This window comes from Ornithorhynchus anatinus, chromosome 10 (assembly GCF_004115215.2).
Source record: "Ornithorhynchus anatinus isolate Pmale09 chromosome 10, mOrnAna1.pri.v4, whole genome shotgun sequence".
Taxonomy (NCBI): Eukaryota; Metazoa; Chordata; class Mammalia; order Monotremata; family Ornithorhynchidae; genus Ornithorhynchus; species Ornithorhynchus anatinus.
In genome coordinates, this window is record NC_041737.1 from 30089649 (window position 1) to 30111341 (window position 21693).

General features: G+C 43.7%; 1 protein-coding gene across 13 annotated transcripts in view; it reads left to right on the forward strand.

The window, feature by feature from the left end:
• The window catches only part of RBM26 (RNA binding motif protein 26), a 77666-nt gene that overhangs the window by 25393 nt on the left and 30580 nt on the right, over positions 1–21693 (forward strand). For 4 of the 13 annotated variants that reach the window (XR_005660473.1, XR_005660472.1, XM_029074066.2 and 1 more), the window contains exons 4-17: positions 834–922; positions 4846–5063; positions 6342–6602; positions 9280–9519; positions 9900–9959; positions 11091–11231; positions 12693–12848; positions 14305–14416; positions 15240–15399; positions 16272–16436; positions 17210–17341; positions 18083–18154; positions 20010–20138; positions 20645–20719. Coding sequence is in view for 6 of the 13 variants with exons in the window: in XM_029074066.2 (XP_028929899.1) it covers positions 834–922; positions 4846–5063; positions 6342–6602; positions 9280–9519; positions 9900–9959; positions 11091–11231; positions 12693–12848; positions 14305–14416; positions 15240–15399; positions 16272–16436; positions 17210–17341; positions 18083–18154; positions 20010–20138; positions 20645–20719 (2010 nt within the window). In the remaining 7 variants the exon portion in view is untranslated. The remainder of the gene's footprint in view (positions 1–833; positions 923–4845; positions 5064–6341; positions 6603–9279; positions 9520–9899; positions 9960–11090; positions 11232–12692; positions 12849–14304; positions 14417–15239; positions 15400–16271; positions 16437–17209; positions 17342–18082; positions 18155–20009; positions 20139–20644; positions 20720–21693) is intronic. The other 9 variants (XR_005660475.1, XM_029074071.2, XR_005660474.1 and 6 more) reach the window with 6 other exon arrangements.

A 21693-nucleotide genomic window follows, 5' to 3' on the forward strand; every position in this document is an offset into this window, starting at 1 on the left:
AGAGTTAAAGCACCCAAGGATACACTTGAAGCGGACAAAGTCAGCCTGATATCTAGATTTCTGCCAGCAGCGCTCTGCGGCTCGTGCACAGGAGCAAAAGAAGCAGGCTGTGGAGATGATCAGGACTGTTCGTTAGTGGTATGAGATTGACGAAGAGATAGGGGAGTGAGTTGAGTTCATTAGAGAGAGCGATGTTGAGCATCAATTTGGACATCAAAGGAAGGTAGTTTGGGTATGGAAGCTAAATGGAGCATGATGAAAATTAGATGGGGCCCAAAATCGGAGATCTCTGTGAGGGAACAGCACAGATTTGCGGGGAGGAGGTATGTGGGAAAGAAGGCAGGTGAGGAGGTTGTGGTTAGGCAGAGGGATTTCAGAGTTTGTGAGTGTAGAAATAGTGCAGTGGCTAGAGATGATGAGATCAAATGTGTGTCCACATTAGTGAGTAGACGAGCTTGGGTGGAGCAGGACGTCAGCGGAGTTGAGGAATGGTAGAAAGCGGGCAGCGGAAGGGTCGTTGGGAACATCTGTGTGGATATTGAAGTTCCCAAGGATCAATGTAGGGATGTGTAAAGAAGATGTGGGAGAAATGGGTCAAAGTAGCTCAGAAAGTTGGAGGTAGGGAGAAGGGGATGGTAGATGACTGTTACTAGAATCTGGAGTGGGTTGTAGAGGCAGATGATGCAGTAGGAATTCTAGGTGGGCAGTAATGTAAACACTTTAAGGAAAACACTAGAAGTCAGTTTGTGGTAAAAAGTTATTATTCAAATGGTTACCTGATGACTGCAATTCAATGCCAAACTCATTTATAATATTTCTCTTTTAAACTCTAGATCACAAAGGAAGAGGAACGAGAGAAGAAGTTTTCTAGAAGGTTAAATCATAGTCCTCCACCATCAAGCTCCCGGTACAGAGAAAATAGGTGATTAATAATTGAACATTTGTTTCCAATGAATAGATTACCTTTTTATTTAATGAATCTGGCATATTTGGTTCTACCATAACTTGTGGGGTGTGTTTTTTCCCCAACTAGCTTTACCAAGGACAGTGTTAGGGAAATAAGGGATAAAAAGTTTGAGTACCTGCACGAGGGTGTGGCATTTAAACACAGTGAGTTCAAAGTTGCACATTTTGGTATTTTAACAACCCCTACATTATTGGAGCGCTTTTTTGAAGTAGACCAGAGCTTTTTCTGCCCTCTCCTCGCTCTAGAGGAGTTTAGGGAACCAGACCTGGCTCTTTCAGGGAAGCAATCTTTGTGACCCGGAGTTTAAGGACCTCCATGTGGCCAAAGGATAGAGCCATGATCCTTTGCAGAATAACTCTTTTTTTGACCTAGGGGAAAGTGCAGATGAACCAGAATTAATGCTGACCTCCTCTATTTAAAAAAGCTTTAGCACTGCCCTTGAAGGAAGCTGGGCCAGCAGTGATGGTGTTCAGAAGCTCTGGTTGATCACTTCTTTGATGGCTTGATTTTAGCTACCAGGCCTTATTAGCGTGCCAACCCTCTGACTTAATGGAACTCCCTATTTTATCCTTTTCATTAGCCAGCTTACTTGTGTATATCTTTGCAGAGAGCTGAGTTGGTTTTTTAAATGGTATCTGTTAAACTCGAACTATGTAACCAGGCACTTTACTTCACTTTGTCTCCAATGTTGGTATTGGTACAAGCTAATCAGGTTGGACACAGTCCCTGCCCCACATAGAGCTCACAGTCTTAACCCACGTTTAACAGATGAGGTAACTGAAGCCCATCGAAGTGACTTGCTTGGGGTCACATAGCAGATAGGTGGCAGAACAGAGATGAGCACCCAGGTCCTTCTGACTCCCAGGCCTATGGTCTTTCCACTAGGCCAAGCTTATTGGTTGTGTACGTATGTATGCTTTATTTCTGCCCATATCTCTGGGTTCAGGGCTCTGCACCAAACCTTGTGAATGTTACTGAAAGACTGATATTTCACAGGAATTTGGAAAGCTTGTGTAGAAGGTCGCGGTGGGGGGCTGGAGGGGACATCGGCAAGTTCAGTGATGTTTAATCTCTGTTCCTTGGCATATTGTTAAGGCTCCTGGAGTGCCTGGACCACCACATTTGAGATTGGATCTGGAAGCGGTAGGTGGGTGGGCTTTGTATAATTCAGGAATTGCTAAACGCCGATTTGAGGCACATGACTCCGAAGTCATCTAAAGGATGTGAATTGTTTTGTAGATCCGGCATCTCGCTACAGACTGTTAAGTCCAAGGAAAACTAGTTATACATCACCTCACACCCAGGAAACCCTGTGTACAACCGATGTGCTTTGTTAGTCATTCCTCATTTATTACTGCTACCAAATTTTGCTCCTTAGCCAGAACACTAGCCAGTGATGGGTGTGGATTGGATATACAGAAGTTGGGTGTAAAGCAATCAAAAAGACCAGGCTGGCTTTTGGTAGATTGGAAGGAGGTGATATTGGGGCATCAGACTCCTTTCCAAGTTGAAAGTATATAAAGCCATGTTGAAATCTGTGTGCGTGAAGTGGGGGGTGGGTGTCGGTGTCTGTGACGTGTTTAGCTTCTTTAGCACTTAGGAGCCCTAATCACCATTAAACGACAGAACAAGATTTCAAAAACAAGTTCTTGGAACATAGCAGGGGGGTTAGCAAATTGTCACTGGCTTATTCTGTTGGTAAAGCATAGCAATTTGATGGGAACAGATTGATCAGAATGACTCATGCCGGCCACTTCACTCTCTTCCCCTAGCCTCTTCATTGTAAGCTCCTTGAGGACATTGGCTTTAAAGCAGTCAATCACCTTACCTCCTCCTCCTACCCTACCTCACTGCTCTCCTACTGCAACCCAGCCCACACACTTCACTCTTCTCATGCCAACCTACTCACTGTACCTCAATCTCATCTGTGTTACCACCGACCTCTCGCCCACATGCTGCTTCTGGCTTGGAACGCCTTCCCTCTTCACGTCTGACTGACAATTACTCTCACCACTTTCAAAACCTTATTGAAGTCACGTCTCCTCTGAGGGACCTTCATCGACTAAGCCCTCATTTCCTCTTCTTCACTCCCTTCTGTGGCCCCTTTTTTTGCTCCCTTTTTTCACCTCCCTCACCCCCAAAACACTTTTGTACCTATCCGTAATTTACTAATTTATATTATTGCCTGACTCCCTTTCTAGAATGTAAGCTTGTTGCAGACATGGTATGGGTCTACCAACTCTGTTGTATTCTCCCAAGCTCTTATACATTACTCAGCAACCAATAAGTGCTCAGTAAATACGATTGATCGACAGGGAACATGTCTACCGACTCTGTGCTCTCTCGAGCACTTAGTACGGTACTCTGAACACAGTAAACATTCAATACATACCACTGACTGATTTAGGAATAGTGAAGCAGAGAAGGAAAAAAAGGATTAAAGTCATTTCCATGTAATCCTGAATACAACACCTGGATCCAGAGATTGGGAACAAAAGAGTTGCATTGTATTGAATAATAGGTACACTGAGAGATATTTACAGTTTAAATGTAATGGATGGGCAGCTACCTAGCATTGAGTGATTGCACCCTGAGAGAGAGAGAGATAAAGACACAACACTGACAGGCTGACCAACCAAAAAATGTTTGGGTGATCGCAAAGTTTGTCTGCCCTCTGGCTCATAAAGCTGGTCATGGTAATCCTGATCCTCAAAGTTAGTTATCTAAATTGCACCTTCCAAATCCTTAGCAAAGTGCAAAGAACACCACAGCCCAGATTTAGCGGTGCTTAACAAATACCATAAAAAAAAAAAGGAATACAATCCCTCCAGCTATGATGCACTTTTCATTACCTGATCTGGGAAAAGGGGAACCTGGCCCTTTACCCAGCTCAGCCCACCAGGGCCTCCAGCAGGATTTTAGTTCATTAGCATAGCTAGTCTAGGGAAGTAAATGTTAGGATTTTAAGTTCACTACTTCCCTATCTTTACTGGAAACAGTGACCATAGCCATTACAAATTAGATTCCCTGTAAAATACTAATGAGCTGGTAATAGTTCTGATTCAGAAACACAAAGCAGAAAGCTTAAACTAGCTTTAGAGACCCAAGTCAAGGGTTTGTGCAACCATCTTCCTATTAGCATTTCTGCAACAATACCATTTCCATTCTGGAAAACCCTTGCATTATCAATGTTGCAACAGGAATGACTGCACTCATTTATTTTTGGTCTTTGGATTTTTATTACACGTGTCATTTAGGGAGAGTATTTTTCTGAATTTTCTGACTTTTCCCGTGAGAAGCAGCATGGCCTATTGGAAAGAGCTTGGGGCTGAGAGTCAGAGAAGACGTGAGTTCTGATCTTGGCTCTTCCACTTGCCTGCTGTTTCACCTTGGACAAGTCATTTAAATTGTGGACCTCAATTTCCTCATATGTGAAATGGACATTACATAGCTGTTTCTAATCGATCATATTGAATGAACACTTACTATGTGTAGAAAACTGTACTAAACACTAGGGAGAGCGCGATTTAACAGAATTAGCAGACACATTCCCTGCCATAATGAGTTTACAGCCTGGAGGGAGGGAGAACAGACATTAATATGAATAAATAATTTTTAATATATAATTTAAAGTTATGTACATAAATGCTGTGAGATTTCCCTCATACTTAGACTGTGTCCCCCAGGGGGAACAGTGGCTTTGATGACCTGATTGTCTCGTTTCTACTCCAGCAAGTACGCAGCTATTATTATTACATCAGGTCTACCGGGATAACAATAGGATACTGCTGTACATTGTGACCCTTGCATTTAACTGGAATGTCATAGTAGCAGATGTTTCACCTCACAAGTTATTTTTCCACAAACGTTCTCTTTAGGAGCCGTGATGAAAGGAAAAAAGATGAGCGTTCTCGCAAGAGAGACTACGACCGCAACCCTCCCAGAAGAGATTCCTATAGAGATCGGTACAACAGGCGACGGGGACGGAGTCGGAGTTACAGCAGGAGTCGAAGTCGAAGTTGGAGTAAAGAAAGATTGCGAGACAGGGATAGAGACAGGAGCAGGAGCAGAAGCAGAAGCAGAACGCGGAGCAGGGGTAAATACAGACCATTCTGGAGCCTGGGTTCTGCCTTTCACAGCATTGCAAGCAGAATGGTTAGCTCATGTAAGATAAGCAGGACTCGAAAGATTTTTCAGAACAGCGTTAACGAATTTTTAGATGTCAGCGCAAAGAACATTAAGGTTTCTTAGGTATTGTTTTTAATGGGTACGGCTTGTGTCGAGATAGTGGGCACATGATTTTGTTTTATTAAACAGTAAAGCATTTACATTGAGTTGCTCTCTTTCTGGTTTTCCAAATCCAGTCTTCCTTCTCAGATTGATTGAGTTCCCAGTAGCTTGCTGAAAAGGGAGTAGCACAGCTCAAGGAAATAGTTCAGAACTCCATTTCCTCATTAATCTAGTCTCAGGGTCCCTGCTGGGCTAGGAGACTAGGGCTAGGGCTTTGGTCTTGGGGCTCCAAGGAGATGAGGTGGATGAGTTGTACGACGACGCTGCCATCACCCTCCCAGTATCCAAAATCTTGGGGACCTGAGAACCCTTGCCCCCCTCCACCTCCCCGCCCCACGACAAGCTGTTATGGATGCCTTTGTTGACTCGAGTCTGCTTTCTGCCATATTCGCCCCTTATTCATCTCCCACATCCCCAACAGTTTGTCACCCACACTGACCTTTATCCAGCCGTTACTTCAGTTACCCCTTCGACAAGATTCCCATCTGGTTGAAATCTTCAGATGCCACTTTAAGCCGCAAGTGGATGGCAGACAAGAAGATGGACTGAAGGGAGTACCTGGAAATAGGGTACAGCTGTCACCACTGTTAGGCTCTCTTGCTCCCTTCCTCTCTCCCAGTCTCCCTGTCTCTCACCTCTGGGGATAACATCAAAGAGAAGATCCTTTGTTTTATAAGAAACATTTTTCTTGCCTTTAACTCTCGCCCCCATCCCTACTGATCTGGCGATTTTGACGGCTTGTTTCATTTTACGGCTCGTATCACACCTAAAATGGGCGACTGACATTTGGGGAGATACAGGGGAAAACTTGAGAGCGTGTTTCCGTAAAAGAGAAAAACATCTGAATCCAGTAAAAGTAAAGAGTGCATCACCCCCAACACCATTCCTCGTTTTTTTCTCTAGTTTTTCCTCGGTTTGCTAGAAATCATCTGTTTGAAAGCTGAAGCCCGTAAAAAAGGAGACGGCTCATCGGCGGTGTCTGTTTTATAACAGGGGAAGTGGAATGTCAAAGCAGTGCTGTACTTGGGATACCCCCTTCACATAATGCTTTTTAAATCCGATTTCTCACCCCATTTCCTTTCAGAAAGAGATCTGGGAAAGCCAAAATACGACCTGGACCGAGCAGACCCATTAGAGAACAACTATCCTCCAGTTTCTTCCGTAACAAACATTTCATCCGGCCATTACCCCGTTCCAACCTTGAGTAGCACTATCACTGTCATCGCTCCTACTCATCACGGAAACAACACTACTGAAAGCTGGTCCGAATTTCACGAAGACCAGGTGGACCATAATGCTTACGCAAGGCCACCTATGCCAAAGAAACGCTGCAGAGACTATGATGGTAAGTCACGCGATGTATGATTGAGCCGGGGGAGGGGCGGGGAAGGTGTACCCTCCCTGTTTCTCCACTGAGATTTCACTGTTCTCTGAGGTCGCCAGTGGCCTTCTTGTCAAATGCAAAAGGCTGAATCTAGTAGTAATAGATTTTTAATGAAGCAACGTGGCCTAGTGGGAAGAGCTTGCGCCTTGGACTCTAATCCTGGCTCTGTCCTTTTCTTCTTGTGTGAACTTGGACTGATCACTTGATGCATCTGGGCCTCAGTTTCCTCAACTGTAAAATGGGAGTTCAGTATGTGTCCTCCCTCCTACTTAGACTGTGAGCCCCGGGTGGGAGTGCGTCCGATCTAATCGGCCTGTACCTGTCCCAGCAGTTAGAAAGGTGTTCAACACTTACCAACTACCCTAAAAAAGTGGGCACTCTTGTGCAAAAGTGCTGTGCTAAATGCTGGGAAGAAGAATACAGATTAAAAGTAGGCATGTCCCTAACTCACAGGGGACCTAATTCTAATAATACAGGCCGGGAAGGTTGGCAGCAGGCACACAGGAAGGTGAAATAGAAAGCAGCAGAAAAAGACCAGGCAAAGTCCCGTAGGAGTTATACTCTCCATTCATTCATTCATTCATTCATTCAGTCAGTCATTCGTATTTATTGAACACTTACTGTGTTCAGAGCACTGTACTAAGCGCTTGGTAAGTACAATTCAGCAACAAGTAGAGACAGTCCCTGCCCCCAACGGGCTCGCCCAACCCTAGGTAGGCCTGCCTGGAATTAAGAAGTCCCAGCAGCTACTGCCACAAGAATTCCAACCCCACTCTCCTAATCCTTCTTGACCACTAAGTTTCCTGATCCTCGTGGACCATTCCTCTCTCCCAAAAACCCTCTCTATCCTTGATTTTACTTCAGCCTTCTCTCCTGGTTCTCCTCTTATCCCTCTAGCCTTCCTCAGTCTTTCTTTGGCTCCTCTTCAAACATCTCAGCCCCCTGAGGATATCCCCCAAGGCTCTGTTGGAGTTCTCTTTCTATTTTGAACTTTACATTCCCTGCCTCGTGGGGCTCATTCCATCCAACATTCATCTCTTGGTGATTCCCAAATTGATCTCGTCAACCTTGGCCTCTTCAGTGCTCTTCAGGCTTGCCACTTGGGTCCAGGATGTCTCCAAATGGTTTGTCTGCCAGAACCTCAGGCTCAATCAATTGTATTTATTTAGTGTTCACTGCAGAGCACTGTACTAAGTGCTCGGGAGCATGTGATATAACAGAATTGGTAGGCACGTTCCCCGCCCACAGTGAGGTCAGGATATGAAAAGCTGAACACCTGACCTTCCCAGAGCCACCAAATATTTTACATTGCAGTTGACAGCACCTCCATCCTTCCCATTTCTGAAGACCACAACTGTAGCACTCTCCTTTCTAGTCTTTAATTCAATCTGTTGAAGATTCAGACCTGGCCATTTTCCCTCCAGAACCTCTGTGGAAGGATATCCCCCTTCCCTCTGCAACTGGTCCATGCTCTCCACTGGTCCAGGTTTGAATCAGTTCCAGTTAGCGCATTCATTTCCTCACTGGTCTTGCCTCCACTCCCCCCCCCCTTGTTTATTAATGGTTTTAATCACTGATCTAAGCTCTGGGGTAGATACAAGGTAATCATCTGTATTTATTGAGCGCTCATTGTGTGCTGTGCACTGTGCAAAGCACTTTCTTGGGAGAGTACAGTATACCAATGAGCTTACAGTCTAGAGGGGATTCAGGTTGAATGCAGTCCCTGGCTCTCATAGAAGTCACATTCTAAGTTAGAAAGAGGAGGACTTAACCCCTGTTGTGTAGATGACGTATCTGAGGCCCAGAGAAGTGAAGGACTTGCCCAAAGTCACATATCAGACAAGTGGTGGGATTAGAACCCAGCTTCTCTGTACTTTTTCACATGAACCTCCACAAGGGTTCTGGAGGGAAAACGGCCAGGTCTCAATCTTCAGATTAAATTAGGTGTGGGTTCTCCAAGGGAGTGAGTGTAGATGGAGAATAGATGGGGTTCTAGAACTGAACCTTGAGGGTCTCCCACATTAAGGGAGTGGGAGGTAAAGGAGGAGACTTCAAAAGAGACTGAGAATGAGCAGCCAGAAATAGGAGAACCAGGAGAGGACAGTATCAGTGAAGACAAGGTTGGATAATGTTCTCAGGAAAAGGGGGTGGTCGACAGTGTCAAAGGCAGCTGACAGATCGAGGAAGATTCGGATGGAGTAGAGATCATTGGATTTGGCAAGAAGGAGATCATTGGTGACTGAGAGGGTGGTTTCTGTGGAGTGATGTGGGCGGAAGCCAGATTTGGGGCTGGGGGTGAATCAAGGAAAGAATTGGAGGATTTTTTTAGTCAGTTATTTATTCTTACTACTCTTGTTGGAACTGCCACTCACTTTTACTCATACTCAAAACATTTAAAAATTTTTTTTTTAATTTGAAGATTCACTGTATATAGCAGTGTATGCTTTCCGTCAATACGTGGTTCCTCATTTGGAAATAATAGGCAACTGCTATTCTATAATGAGTATTTCTCCTGTGTTAAAAGTAGCTGTACACCTATGTGGGTATTTTTAAACTGGTTTGAAAGTGTACACACTGAAGGTGTGGGAGGGAAGGGGTTTCACATTTTTCTGTGGCTTGATTGTATTTTCCTTTCCAGAAAAGGGTTTCTGTATGCGAGGAGACATGTGCCCTTTCGATCATGGAAGTGACCCCGTCGTTGTAGAAGATGTGAATCTTCCAGGAATGCTGCCTTTCCCAGCCCAACCCCCTGTCGTTGAAGGACCCCCTCCTCCGGGACTCCCCCCTCCTCCTCCTATTCTGACGCCTCCGCCTGTGAATCTTCGACCACCAGTACCCCCTCCAGGACCACTGCCACCAAGCCTTCCACCCGTCACAGGTAAAATGGACAAAAAAAAATTTCCCCCATCTCCCCCTCCCCCAAAAGTTGCCCTCCGAATTTCCTTCTGCATGATTTTATTAGTGAACTTAACCCCAAACCCCAAAATATGCAGGATTCTAAGGGAACAAAGACTGGCGTGGGGTGGAAGTCTCTAGGATCAAAGGTTCTGTTTCAGTAGCCTGAAATGGCTAGTTTTATTCGCTCTCGGGTTGTCTTGTTCTCTGCCCTTGGATTCTGAATTATTAGGAAGAAAAAACTTAACCTCTTCTTGTAAAACCTGTCGGGCTTGTTAGTATTTTAGGCATTTTATTTTTAAAGCATTCAATTTTTTACCAATTAACCAATTCTCAAATCTTTATCTCTCAATGATTCTCCAGATACATGCCCAAGTAGTACGAGGTGGCGAATGGAAGGAAATATGCATATGCCCCAAACAGGTCAGACTAATGAGGAGCTTTTCAGGCTTTTCAAATAATCAATTGTATTTATTAAGCCCTTTCTGTGTGCAGAGCACTGTATAAGCACTTGGGAGAGTATAATGTATCAGAGTCGGTAGATATGTTCCCTGCCCATAGTGAGCTTACATGTAATAGACAAGCTGCCTTACGAGGCATCGCCTGGGAAAATTATATTGATTTTAGGTGTTTTCTGAAGTGCATATATGAAGTCTTTGCAAGTACTAGAATTAAACTTCCTCGGTGTTTTTTTTGGATTCCAAAGCAAATCGATAAACCCTGTTTTTGTGTTGTTCTTTCATTGGGAGCAAAGGCAAAAAGATTCTTCCCTGCCACAACTCTTAAAACATGCAACGTGGAGAAAGCAGTTTCCAGATGAATATCTGGAAGTAGCTTAAACCCTGCTCCTGGGTGCAACAGAAGTAGTATTGATAGTATTTATTATGCACCTACCATGTGCAAAACACTGTTTTAAGCCCTGGCTCTTAAGGAGTTCAGAGATTAAGGATCAGGCAAGGAGCAGGTTGGGGAAAGAAGTGTAAGAAAAACCGTAACCAAAAAAGAAAAGACGTGGACAACGGTAACCACGCGAGGAGCGGCAGGATTTCAGACTCCTCAGGGCTCAGCCCAGTGGTCCCAGAAGCCTCAGCGGCCGCCACGGCTGTTAAGATTTCACGTCGACACTGCTGGAGCCCTTTCTGGGTTGGAGCAGAGCCAAGGGGAGACTCAGTGGCATCAGGGCCAGGGGTTGGGCGGAGGGAACAGCCTCTCTCCTATGCGGTGAGCCCAGGCATTAAGTATAAGTGTTTCGGTGGTTTGATGGGGACAGAATGCATCTGAGGTTAGGAAAACATTAAAAGATAGGAGAGTAAATACCATGTATCAGCGTTTGTTTTCCCCTCACAAAATCAACCGACAAAGATTTGTATATGCCCAATCGACAGATCAATCAGTGGTGTTTATTGAGCGCTCACTGTGTGCAGAGCATTGTATTAAGCGCTCGGGAGAGTATACTGTGACAGGGTTGGTAGGCACGCCCCCGCCCACAGATGTGTGAAGTCAGTATAGTTGTGTAGGTTGTGAACGGCACTCTGTTTCTTCCGATTTGGGCAGGACCACCTCCCCCACTGCCACCATTGCAACCAGCCGGCATGGATGCTCCTCCAAACTCCGCAACCAGTTCCGTTCCTACTGTGGTAACAACGGGAATGCACCACCAGCCGCCTCCTGCCCCGCCCTCCCTCTTTACCGCAGGTGCAGTATTAGCCTTTTATTTCGGAATGCACCTTCGCTGTTTAAATTGGGAGCCCCACGCGGGCCAGGAACTGCGTCTAATCTCTTTACCTTGTGTGTACCCCAGGGTTTAGCCTAGTGCTTTACAGAAGGCACACTCCTAGCGGGTACCCTTACTAACCGTGGCAGGATTACCTGATGTCGGTCTGGGGTACCCAGATGACATACTTCTCGTTCGTTCTTCCCTTTCTGCTCCGTTTTCTCATAGTGCTCTTTCTCTGCTGTTAATATTCTGGTGCTCTCTCTGCTTCTTATTCATATGTGTGGATCTCCTTCTGTGAGTATGTCACCTTGAGATTTCTTTGAGTTAGCAGCAGCACCTACACATTCCTGCATTTCTGGGGGAGGCAGCAGAATATGTGTTTTTGCGTGCGTGTTTGGGTGTGTAGGTAGGAATAGATATATTTCTGGGTCTGGATACTTGTGAGTGGCTAGGGGAGGGTTTCTGGGTGGGTAGGCAGGCTTGTAGCTTTAGGGAAAAGGGGAATTCTTGCTTGTGTGTAGGGGAGTGGAAGGGGGGAAGAGGAAGGGGGGAGAGAGAGAGAGAGAGTGTGTGTGTGTGTGTGTGTGTGTGTGTGTGTGTTTTGGATGTATGCCTCCCATTAACCTTTTTCTCTTTGTGAAACTGCCTTACCTGTGTGGCCTTTTCTCCCTTCTGTCCAGGTTTCCTTCTGCTCCTTTCCTCCACTTCCCCACCCCTCAGTTTTCTCTCTTGGCCTGACCTCCCTCCAGTCTTTCCCATCGTCAGTAGTTGGTTCGATTTCTGATTCTCCTCTCATCATCATCGCCGTCATCACCAGTGAAATTTATTGAACACTGACTATGTGCAGAGCACTATACTAAACTCTTGGGAGAGTCAAGTACTACAGCCTCAGTCCTTCTGCTGGCCTGACCCTCTGTCCCAGCCTCCATCTCTTTACTCCCAGGTTCCTGCTTTAGCTCCTCAGTCCACTGACCTGTCTTCTTTCCCTCTCCACTGGGCACAAATCTTTTTGTCTGTTTTGTGTCCAAAGTACTTTTTGTTTTCGTTAGGGCATAGCAGCTATACCTTGCATCCACCAAGTGGCTGGCACATGTCTGGGAGTCAACAAGGAGCTCCCTCATTACACCAGCCAATCCCACAATTTGTGGGATTATATTCCTATTTTATTTTTTTAAATAGACTACCAGGAGTAGATTTCTTGATGACTTGCACTCTGTATTCGATTCAAAGCATCCAGCGTGGCTCAATTTCAAAATCTTTAGCATCGGGGAATAGAGTAGATGAGACCGAGTTTTATTTTTTAAAAATATTATTCAATGGGTTTTTGAACAGGGTGCCTTAAGGTTAGTGTGCAGAATGCCTTTTCTGTCCACTTAGTAGCCCAAAAAGGATGCACTGCCATTATGAAGCCGGACTTTATAATTGTTGTGTAATTACAGTTTTTGTATTACCAGATACATACGACACAGATGGGTATAATCCCGAAGCTCCAAGCATCACAAACACTTCCAGACCGATGTATCGACATAGAGTGCATGCCCAAAGGCCCAATTTGATAGGTCTTACATCAGGAGACATGGATCTGCCACCCAGAGGTACTCAAACTGACCTACAGGGTTTCGGTGGGGTCATGACCCTGCTGGTATAACTTGCGAGCCGCTGCGATGCACAGTATTATTTTCACGCGAACTCTGCGGTTTTCCAAAGTTTTACATATAGCTATTGGATTGCAGTGCAAACTAGCTTTGTCCATAGTGTTAGACATTGCCCAATGGGATTATAATCAGAGGTCCAGGAGCATGAGGGAAAGTCAGGTAGCACCTAACCTCCCCAAGTTTTCTTAAGGTTGGGGGAGAGCATAGGGAATGGGCATTGGTGTGCGGTACAAGAAACGTGGCATAAGTGTTTTTCTCACCCCAACTCCTCCCCCACCTCCCACTTGGACCCACCGTCGGGTTTTGAGGGGATAACGTTCCAATTTTTTCTGCTCATAGCTGACGTGGGAGAGTAATAGGGCACATCAAGTTAAGAAATACATACAGAAAAGGGTAAGACGCTTAAGTGGCAGAGACCTAGAGCTAAGTAGACTCTTGGGAAATCAAGAGCTTCTTTACATTGTCGAAAGCATTACATGGCCCCGTTAACGTCGTCACAGTTCCTCTGAAGAGTCAAGACAGCTCCTGCCTCGTCCCATTCAGGAGGGAGTCCCAAAGAGATGGCTAGAAAGTTGCGTTTTTCTCGTCCATATACCTTTCGGTCACTGAAGAAAGGGGGCCTCTCAAAATCCCGAAAGCCCTCTATCTTGCCAGTGTGGGTTACATGTACCAGTCAATGAGGAAGTCACCGCAGCAGATAAGGCCTTGAACAATGGGGAAAGCACGCGGTTCCGCTGAGGTTTACAAGCAAGGACGAGATACCCTGGTTAAACGCTTGTACAATTCCTCTGCAACATATGGGGACCCTGAGGAAGTGCCACAAGATCTCAAAGATGCTCCCATTTTCTCAGCAGTCAAGGAGAAAGGTGAAAGATCAAGTTGTGGCCGATATCAGAGCATCTCCTTTCTCTCGTTTGCTGGCCAGGTGTTAGCCAGTCTGCTTCTGAATTGATCCATCAAAGATATCGGTGACAGAAGGCGCCTAGAATCACCGCGTGGCTTTCAATCAGTTTAGCACAGCAGATGTGATCTTTGCAGCAGAAAAAGTGTAGGGAACAGCCCCAAGACTGTATTGGGTTTTCACGAGCTTTGTGAAAGCATATGATAGACCGTCAGCAGAGCTAGACTCAGGAAATTATGTAGTGAATTTCCCTATCTTGGAAAAGGGGATGGAGAGGGACTTCTGGGTCTTGTTTCTGGTTCCGGAACAGTCCCCGGTCCTTTTTGGGGAAGCACTTCCAATTGAACCTGTCATGCCTCATGTATCTCAACACCCCTCTCCCCTAAAAACAACCAAAAAAACCCTCCAAAATCCAAAGAACTCGGTCTAGTGTAATATTACCAGGTGTTAATGGGACTTAATATTTAGTTCAGTTTTTCTCCTCTCTTTATACAGAAAAACCTCCCAATAAAAGCAGTATGAGGATAGTGGTGGATTCAGAGTCAAGGAAAAGGACCATCGGAGCAGGGGAAACTGGAGTTCCTCCAAAGAAGACTTGGTTTGACAAGTGAGAGAGCAGGAAAATTTGAATGTTTTGTCACTGTTTTTTTAATTGCTAGGTTTTAGGTTTCCTAAACACATTTCTACACAGGCTTCCTTTAATGAACTGAAATGAAAGGTTAAATGTTCTTCAATAGGGTGTGTGTTTTAATAATTTCAACAAAATTATTTTTATTGCTTCCCTTTGCCCTCAGTTCTATCATCCTGGCTAATGTCATGGTTGGGGGACTGTTGAGCCTGCATTAATTGTACTTATTAAGCTTCTATTGCATAGAATGTACTGTTCTAAAATTTAGGGTGAAAAATGCAAGGATGAGAAGAGCAGAGCTGGAAATCTTTCCACCCTAGCGCAGCTACCTGCCAGCACCTTAGGCAGTGCTAGGAGGCAGGATCTTCTCTCCGATCTTTGCCCCAGAAACCTACCCCCAACCCCTGTAAGAGTGGCATCTATGTCCGGGAGGGTAGGTCTCGCTTGATTATGAGCTTACCAAGTGTCTGGCACAGTGCTCTGCACCAAGTGGATGCTCAATAAAGGCTACCAGTACTAGTACTTCAGCGACATTCAGCGGAAGAGTCACAGATGGTTTGAGTGTCGTAGAAGCCCATAAACGTCATCGATTGGGCTCACTCAGTCTATAGAAAGCGAGAAGAAAGGATTGGAATGAAGTCAGGAGTGGGAACTAGGAATCTTCTAGTTTAATTGAAGGGTTTATTTAGCAAGTATGGCTTTGGCTAGATATGTTCAGAATAAGAACTTGTCGTGATGAAAAAGCACAAACCTTAATGCATAATTTTCTCACAAATTTGTAATAACTTTAACTTCGTCTTAGGCCAAACTTCAACAGAACAAACAGCCCGGGTTTTCAGAAGAAAGTTCAGTTTGGAAATGAAAACACCAAGCTCGAACTGAGGAAGATTCCTCCAGAATTAAATAATATCAGCAAACTTAATGAGCACTTCAGCAGGTTTGGAACGTTGGTCAACTTACAGGTATGAATCATAAAAGGATGGTATCCTTCAAAGATACTGTACTTTTTAAAATGGTATTTGTTAAGCATGTACTCTGCACACAGTAAGTGCTCAATAAATATGATTGAATGCATGTGTCAAGCACTCTTCTAAGCAGTGGGGTAGATATAAATTAATCTGGCACTCACGTGGGGCTCTCTCAGACTTAAGAGGGAGAACAGGTATTGAATCCCTATTTTACAGTAGAGGAAACCGAGAAACAGAGAAGTGACTTGCCCGGGGTCACACAGTAGACAAGTGACAGAGCCAGGATTAGAAGCCAGGCCTTCCTGACTCTAGGCCCCTTGCTCTTTCCACTCAGCCCATACTTGCACTGTAGTGTAAGAGATCTCTAATTCTATGGAATCCTGGTGTCCTTCCATCCTTCTTTCAGGCCCTGTTGGGTTCCTATAGCTTGTAGCTTCACTTGGGTTGGGAGTCCTGTTGGCAAGAAGCAGACTGTCTTTGCTAGCAGCAGTAGGAAGAGAAACTACTCTCTTAGAGCAATGGAGTCACAAAGCTCTGGACACCGCAACGCGGGCTTGGAAGCAGAAATAGGACTTGTATAGGACAAACACAGTAGCATGTCAAGAATGTATCATTACTTAAGAACAATGCAGGCAGGTGTATCGGTTTTGCATAGGATTGTTTCTGCCAACTTTATAATCTCAGATATGACCTTGAATGTTTCAAGGGCTAGAATTTTTTTCCAGTGTCAGTTGAAGAACAGTCAACTCAAGGAAAATGTAAAAGAAACCAATGGTATTGCTTTATTTTAATAACTTCTGGAACTGTGGCAATTCGAATAGATTTGCTTGGAATGTTGGTCATTGGATTTGTCTTTTAAACATTAGGTTGCCTACCATGGGGATCCCGAAGGTGCCCTTATCCAGTTCGCAACTTATGAAGAAGCAAAGAAAGCAATATCAAGTACAGAAGCAGTATTAAACAACCGTTTCATTAAAGTCTATTGGCACCGAGAAGGCGTCACTCAGCAGCTTCCGACTACCACCCAGAAAGTAAGAGCAAAGATATGGACGTCTCACTTGGTTTCAAATTCCTTCTACTTTTGCCCGTTTGTACCCTGTAGGCTTGGATGGAGAATACTTCCTGTAATCACAATTTTAAAGGACTAAATTACACCTCTTTAAAATTCTATCTTCCTCCTTTTTCTCTTCCTATTGGCACAGTTTGTCTGTAGTGCCACAGTAATATTGCATACTATCTTGGGAGAGTTGTTCTAACACTCTGATGCAAATCCCTGTTCTGACCCGACTTATTGACTGCTGGAGAAAATATATCCATGGAGTCGCTTTGAATCGGAAATGACTCGACAGCATGTGATAATAATAATAACCTTATCGACTAATGTTTTCCTGGGAAATTATCAATGCCTCTGTGCCGTTTAAAAGGAAACTAAGCTATTTAAAATAAAAAATGGTCAGAATTTTTCTTTTTCATTAGTATGTTTATTGTGCATACACTTTTCACACGATTGTTCTCTTGAAACTGCATGACTTTGCAGAGGAATCCTGAGGATAAACATTAGTATTTAATTTTAAAATGTGCACACAAAAGATAATGGTGTTACTAGTTGTTAATATTGGCAATAGATACTGTATCAGTCAGTGGTGTTTGAATGCTTCCTGTGTGGAGAGCACTGTACTAAGTCCTTGTCAGAGTACAATACAACAGAGTTGGTAGACATGTTCCCTGCCCACAATGAACTTACAGTTTCTAGAGGACGAGTTTACAACCTGTGTGCTATCTCATTTGAATTTTTTTTTTTAAGGTAATTCAGCCTTTGGTCCAGCAACCCAGTTTACCTGTTGTGAAACAGTCTGTGAAAGAGAGGTTAGGCCCTGTACCTACAAGTAACATTGAACCCGCAGAAGCTCAGAGTGCCAGTACAGATGTTCCTCAGGTACGAATATGTCTTGCTGCATTTTAATTCTTCAGTTTTATTACCTGTGTATTTTACTCTGTTGCTTGACGTGTTTGATTTTTTTTTCAAATCTTCTAAATATGTAAATATAGGGTACTTGATGCTCATTTTTCATGGTCATACAGGACTAAAATTTCCTGCTCCGGTGTTTTCCCATCATTGGAATTAGGCATAAAAATGCAAAGGTTTTTGATGGTTAAGTTATCTATCTACTAAAATTGGGGCAATTTTCTGCTGATATAAGGCATAGTTTCACTGGGAATATGCTCGATAGCTCTTGAGAATGATAGAAAGGATTTCTATAAAGCCATTAAAACTGTTTATTCAGTCTCCTCCAGCACCCCCATTTATTATTTTGAATACACTCTATTGTACCACATTGCAGGTTTTCAGTGCATGTACTGGGTAGAAGGCGGTTAAGGAATTAGAGAGCAAGATGAGCTTGTATGCTCCTGCCTGCCTTGTTTTTGGATCAAATACTTGTATACAGGGTTGGAATGAGTCAATACTAAAGAGTAAGCATCTCGAGTGCAGGTTTCATCAGAATGTAACGTGTGTTCTAGAACTCCCTACCTGCATATTTGTCTGTTTGGTCAGGATTCTCCCAACTCCTCTCCTCATTTACATTAAATTCAGGTTCTTGAACTACAGTAATTAAAGTGTTCACAGACACCATGTGTTGGGGAGAAAATAATAAATATTCGTTTTTATTTCTTTTAGAGTGTAACTAAACTGTCTGTGAAGGACAGGTTGGGTTTTGTAGCAAAGCCATCTCTTTCAGCAACTGAAAAGGTAAGAGTTCTATAGGGTATTTGACAGGGATTCAAAAATATTTTCAGCTATAAATGTCTGTGAAATCCCAGTTATGTCTTAATGAGAGTGCTACTTCATTGCACCGAGGGTATACCGAATCTTTCTTCTCATGTTCCTTGGAGGGTTGAAAGGCAGAGAGTAGGAAGAGTTCATAGGTTGAGAAAGCACCTAGGTTTTCAACCTTTGCTCATAGACAATCTCTTTTTTCTAATCTCACGCTTGGCTTTTCTCCATCTTAAAAGGGAAGGTTTGGGAACATTCAGGGAAGTAGTCGCTCCTCCCCTTGGCATTCTGATTACTTTCCCTTCTCCTTCCATTTCGAAATGTCTTCCCATTGACCACACATGATCCAGTTTGGCATGGACTCTGCAGAGTAAACAACAGTGCAGTGCACATTATTAGAGATTACTGCTTAGTTCTCACACGTATAGACCTTTAGGCGATTGAGACTTTTTGTTTTCATTTCTAGGGATTAATTTTTCCAAAGTGGGCGAGGGATGCAGTAGCTGGCCTCTGGCAGTCGGACCTGGATGCCCCCAGTAGTTTGTAAACTTGAAGGGTCATATAGGAGGGGTCCTGATGAGGGACAGTTAGGCTCAACCCTACGGGTGCCCTAAGGAGGTTACTTCCATAACCCTTGAACTTTTCCTTCTCGAACCTGCCCCTGTTCTTCCGACCCAGACTGGGGAAAAGTCATCCCTAGAAGCCGAAGGGGGCAATGTTCCCTAGCTTGCAATGGGTCTCCACGGGAAGGGAAGTTCATGTTTCTCTAAGTCTGTGGGCCTGGGGATAACTCCAGGCTTTCCTTGGTTTGGCTCTCCACAATATGGGGAGTGCTATGGTCTGTAGGGGAAGGAAGACCTCTTAAGGCCCAATGCAAAGCCCCCGGCTTCTTGCTCGTGCAAGTTATGGTGGGCTTAGAGGTCCCAGGCCAGGAGCTTCAGGCAAGAGGCACATGCTTTCGTCAGGCCCCCATTCCTTCCTTTCTTTTGTTCTCTTTATTGGTATTTGCTAAGCGCTTATTACATACTAGGCACCATACTAAGCTCTGAGGTAGATGTGAGTTAAAACACAAGTTACAAACTGGCGACTCTGTCCCCTGTGGGGTTTACGGTCTTAGTCCCCATTTACAGGTAAGGTAATCGAGGCACAGAGAAGTGAAGTGACATGTCCAAGGTCACACAGCAGACAAGTAGCACAGCCGGAACCATGTCCTCTGACTCCCAAACCTGTGCTCTTGCCACTAGGCCATGCTGCTTTTTGAGTACTATTCTTTTCAATGGGGTAGATTCTGGTTAATCAGGTTGGACACAGTCCCTGACTCACATGGGGCTTACACTCTTAATCCTCCTTTTACAGATGAGGTAACTGAGGCGCAGAGAAGTTAAGTGGCTTCCCCAAGGTAACATAGCAGACGTGGTAGTTGTATCTACCCCAGTGTTTTGTACAGTGTGTGGCCCATACACAGTAAACCTTTAGCAAATACCGACAATTAACATCCTGCTTATTATTAACAACTCAGGCTGTTAACCCTGATTATCTTGAACCCACCTCTGAGCCTAGTACAGTGCTTGTTCCGTAGCATTATTAGTAAATACCATTATCACTGTCATCATTACGTCTGATGCAGGCAATACCTTTCATTTTCCGTATTTAAAAAGCTGAATAGGTTTACTGCCCGTGATGAGCATCAAGAGTGTTGTAGGTTTAAGGTGGTTTTCCACAGCAGAGATGTATGTTCAGTCGCGTGTTCAAGCTTTTAATAGACAGGGACTTGATTTTTAGAAATATCGAAGTGGTTCGATCTATACAAAAGTAACTTTTGTCTGGGTAGGTGCTCTCCACTTCTACTGGCCTAACCAAAACTGTGTATAATCCGGCTGCTTTAAAGGCTGCACAGAAATCCTTGCCGACGGTTTCCACCTCTGCATTAGACAACAGTGAAGCACAGAAAAAAAAACAGGTAAATCAAATCGGGGCCACTTTAATATATTGAAGACATCACGTGACCTTTAGTATTAGAAAGTAAAAGTACAGTGGAAGCTGATTATCCATAGGATGAGGCAGAAGTTAGGGGTCCGTTGAAAGCTGCCAGATCCCATTAGGTTGAACTGTCTAAAACGGTTGAGCTCGACTTACCGTGTTCTTGGATGACTGGGGGAAAAAAATAGCTCTTACCTTGCTTTTCTGATCTGTTTTTTTGGATGTGGTCAGCTACTGCTTTCAAACACTGCTGAAATCACAATTTATGTTTGAAAAAATAATATATGTAGTGTATATAGCCAAAAATATAGCCTTTTGGTATTTTATATTTTAAGTAGATATAGTTTTGAAAATTGAAAAAGAAAATTGAGTATACAGTTCCAGATTGTGTATGATTTCATTCGCAGTTTTTACATTCGTCTATGATTTAAATCCTATGAAAATATGGTTTCCTAATCTTTAGTTTTACCTCCCACCCTTCAATAGGAAGCACTAAAACTTCAACAAGATGTGAGAAAAAAGAAGCAAGAGATTTTAGAAAAGCACATTGAAACTCAGAAGGTAAAGTATTTGAGTTAAATATAAGATGAATGGTTTACAGTTATTAGTTGTGAGTTATGAAAAAACAGAAGTAACAATGTAAGTAGTGCAAATTGGGTTGCCCACACTTCAAAATTCAGTCAATCGGTGGTAATTATTGAGCACTTAAAAATGTGCAATGCAGTGTAGTAAATTCTTGGGAGAGTACCATACAGCAGTTGGTAGACATGTTCCCTTCCCACAAGGAGTTTACCATCTACAGGGGGTACAGGGATTTAAATAAATTATGGGTATGTGCATAAGTGTTGTGGGCCTGAAGGGGGGGGGGTGACTTAGTGCTTAAAGGGAATTTATCCAAATTCATGTAATGGCAGATGAAATTTAAATCCCCTCAGAGGAGGAGCAATGACAGGAAAAATTGCCTTTAAAAATATATCAGCTTAAGTATATAGGAATGTATTTTTAAATTAAAATGAAATGCTTTATACCATTAAATATCACATGATCTTATTCTGTTGAACAACTAGTTTGGTCCTTGGGACAATCAGTGTAATGAGGTCTAGGAGTAATACATACCTCCGAATTTCCCATTGTTGTGTCCCCCTTGTCTAAATTCCTGGCCTTGTCTAGTTATGATAATTGGTGTAGTTATGTCAGCTGCATGTTGGATAGCTAAATCTGTATTGATGCATTGGAAAAGTGGAAAAAATAATCCCAGTGTTCTACATAAAAACTTGTCTCTACCAACTTCATAAAATGATGAATGTTAATGTATTTTTAATGGTATTTGTTGAGCTCTTACTGTATCCCTGGCAATGTATTAAGCACTGGGTTAGATACAGGCTAATCAGGGCTCACTGTCTGAATCCCCATTTTACAGATGAAGCCCAGAGAAATGAAGTGACTTGCCCAACCTCACACAGCAGACAGTGGTGGAGCTGGCATTAGAAACCGGGCCCTTTGTCTCCCAGGCCTGTGCTCTTTCCACTAGGCCA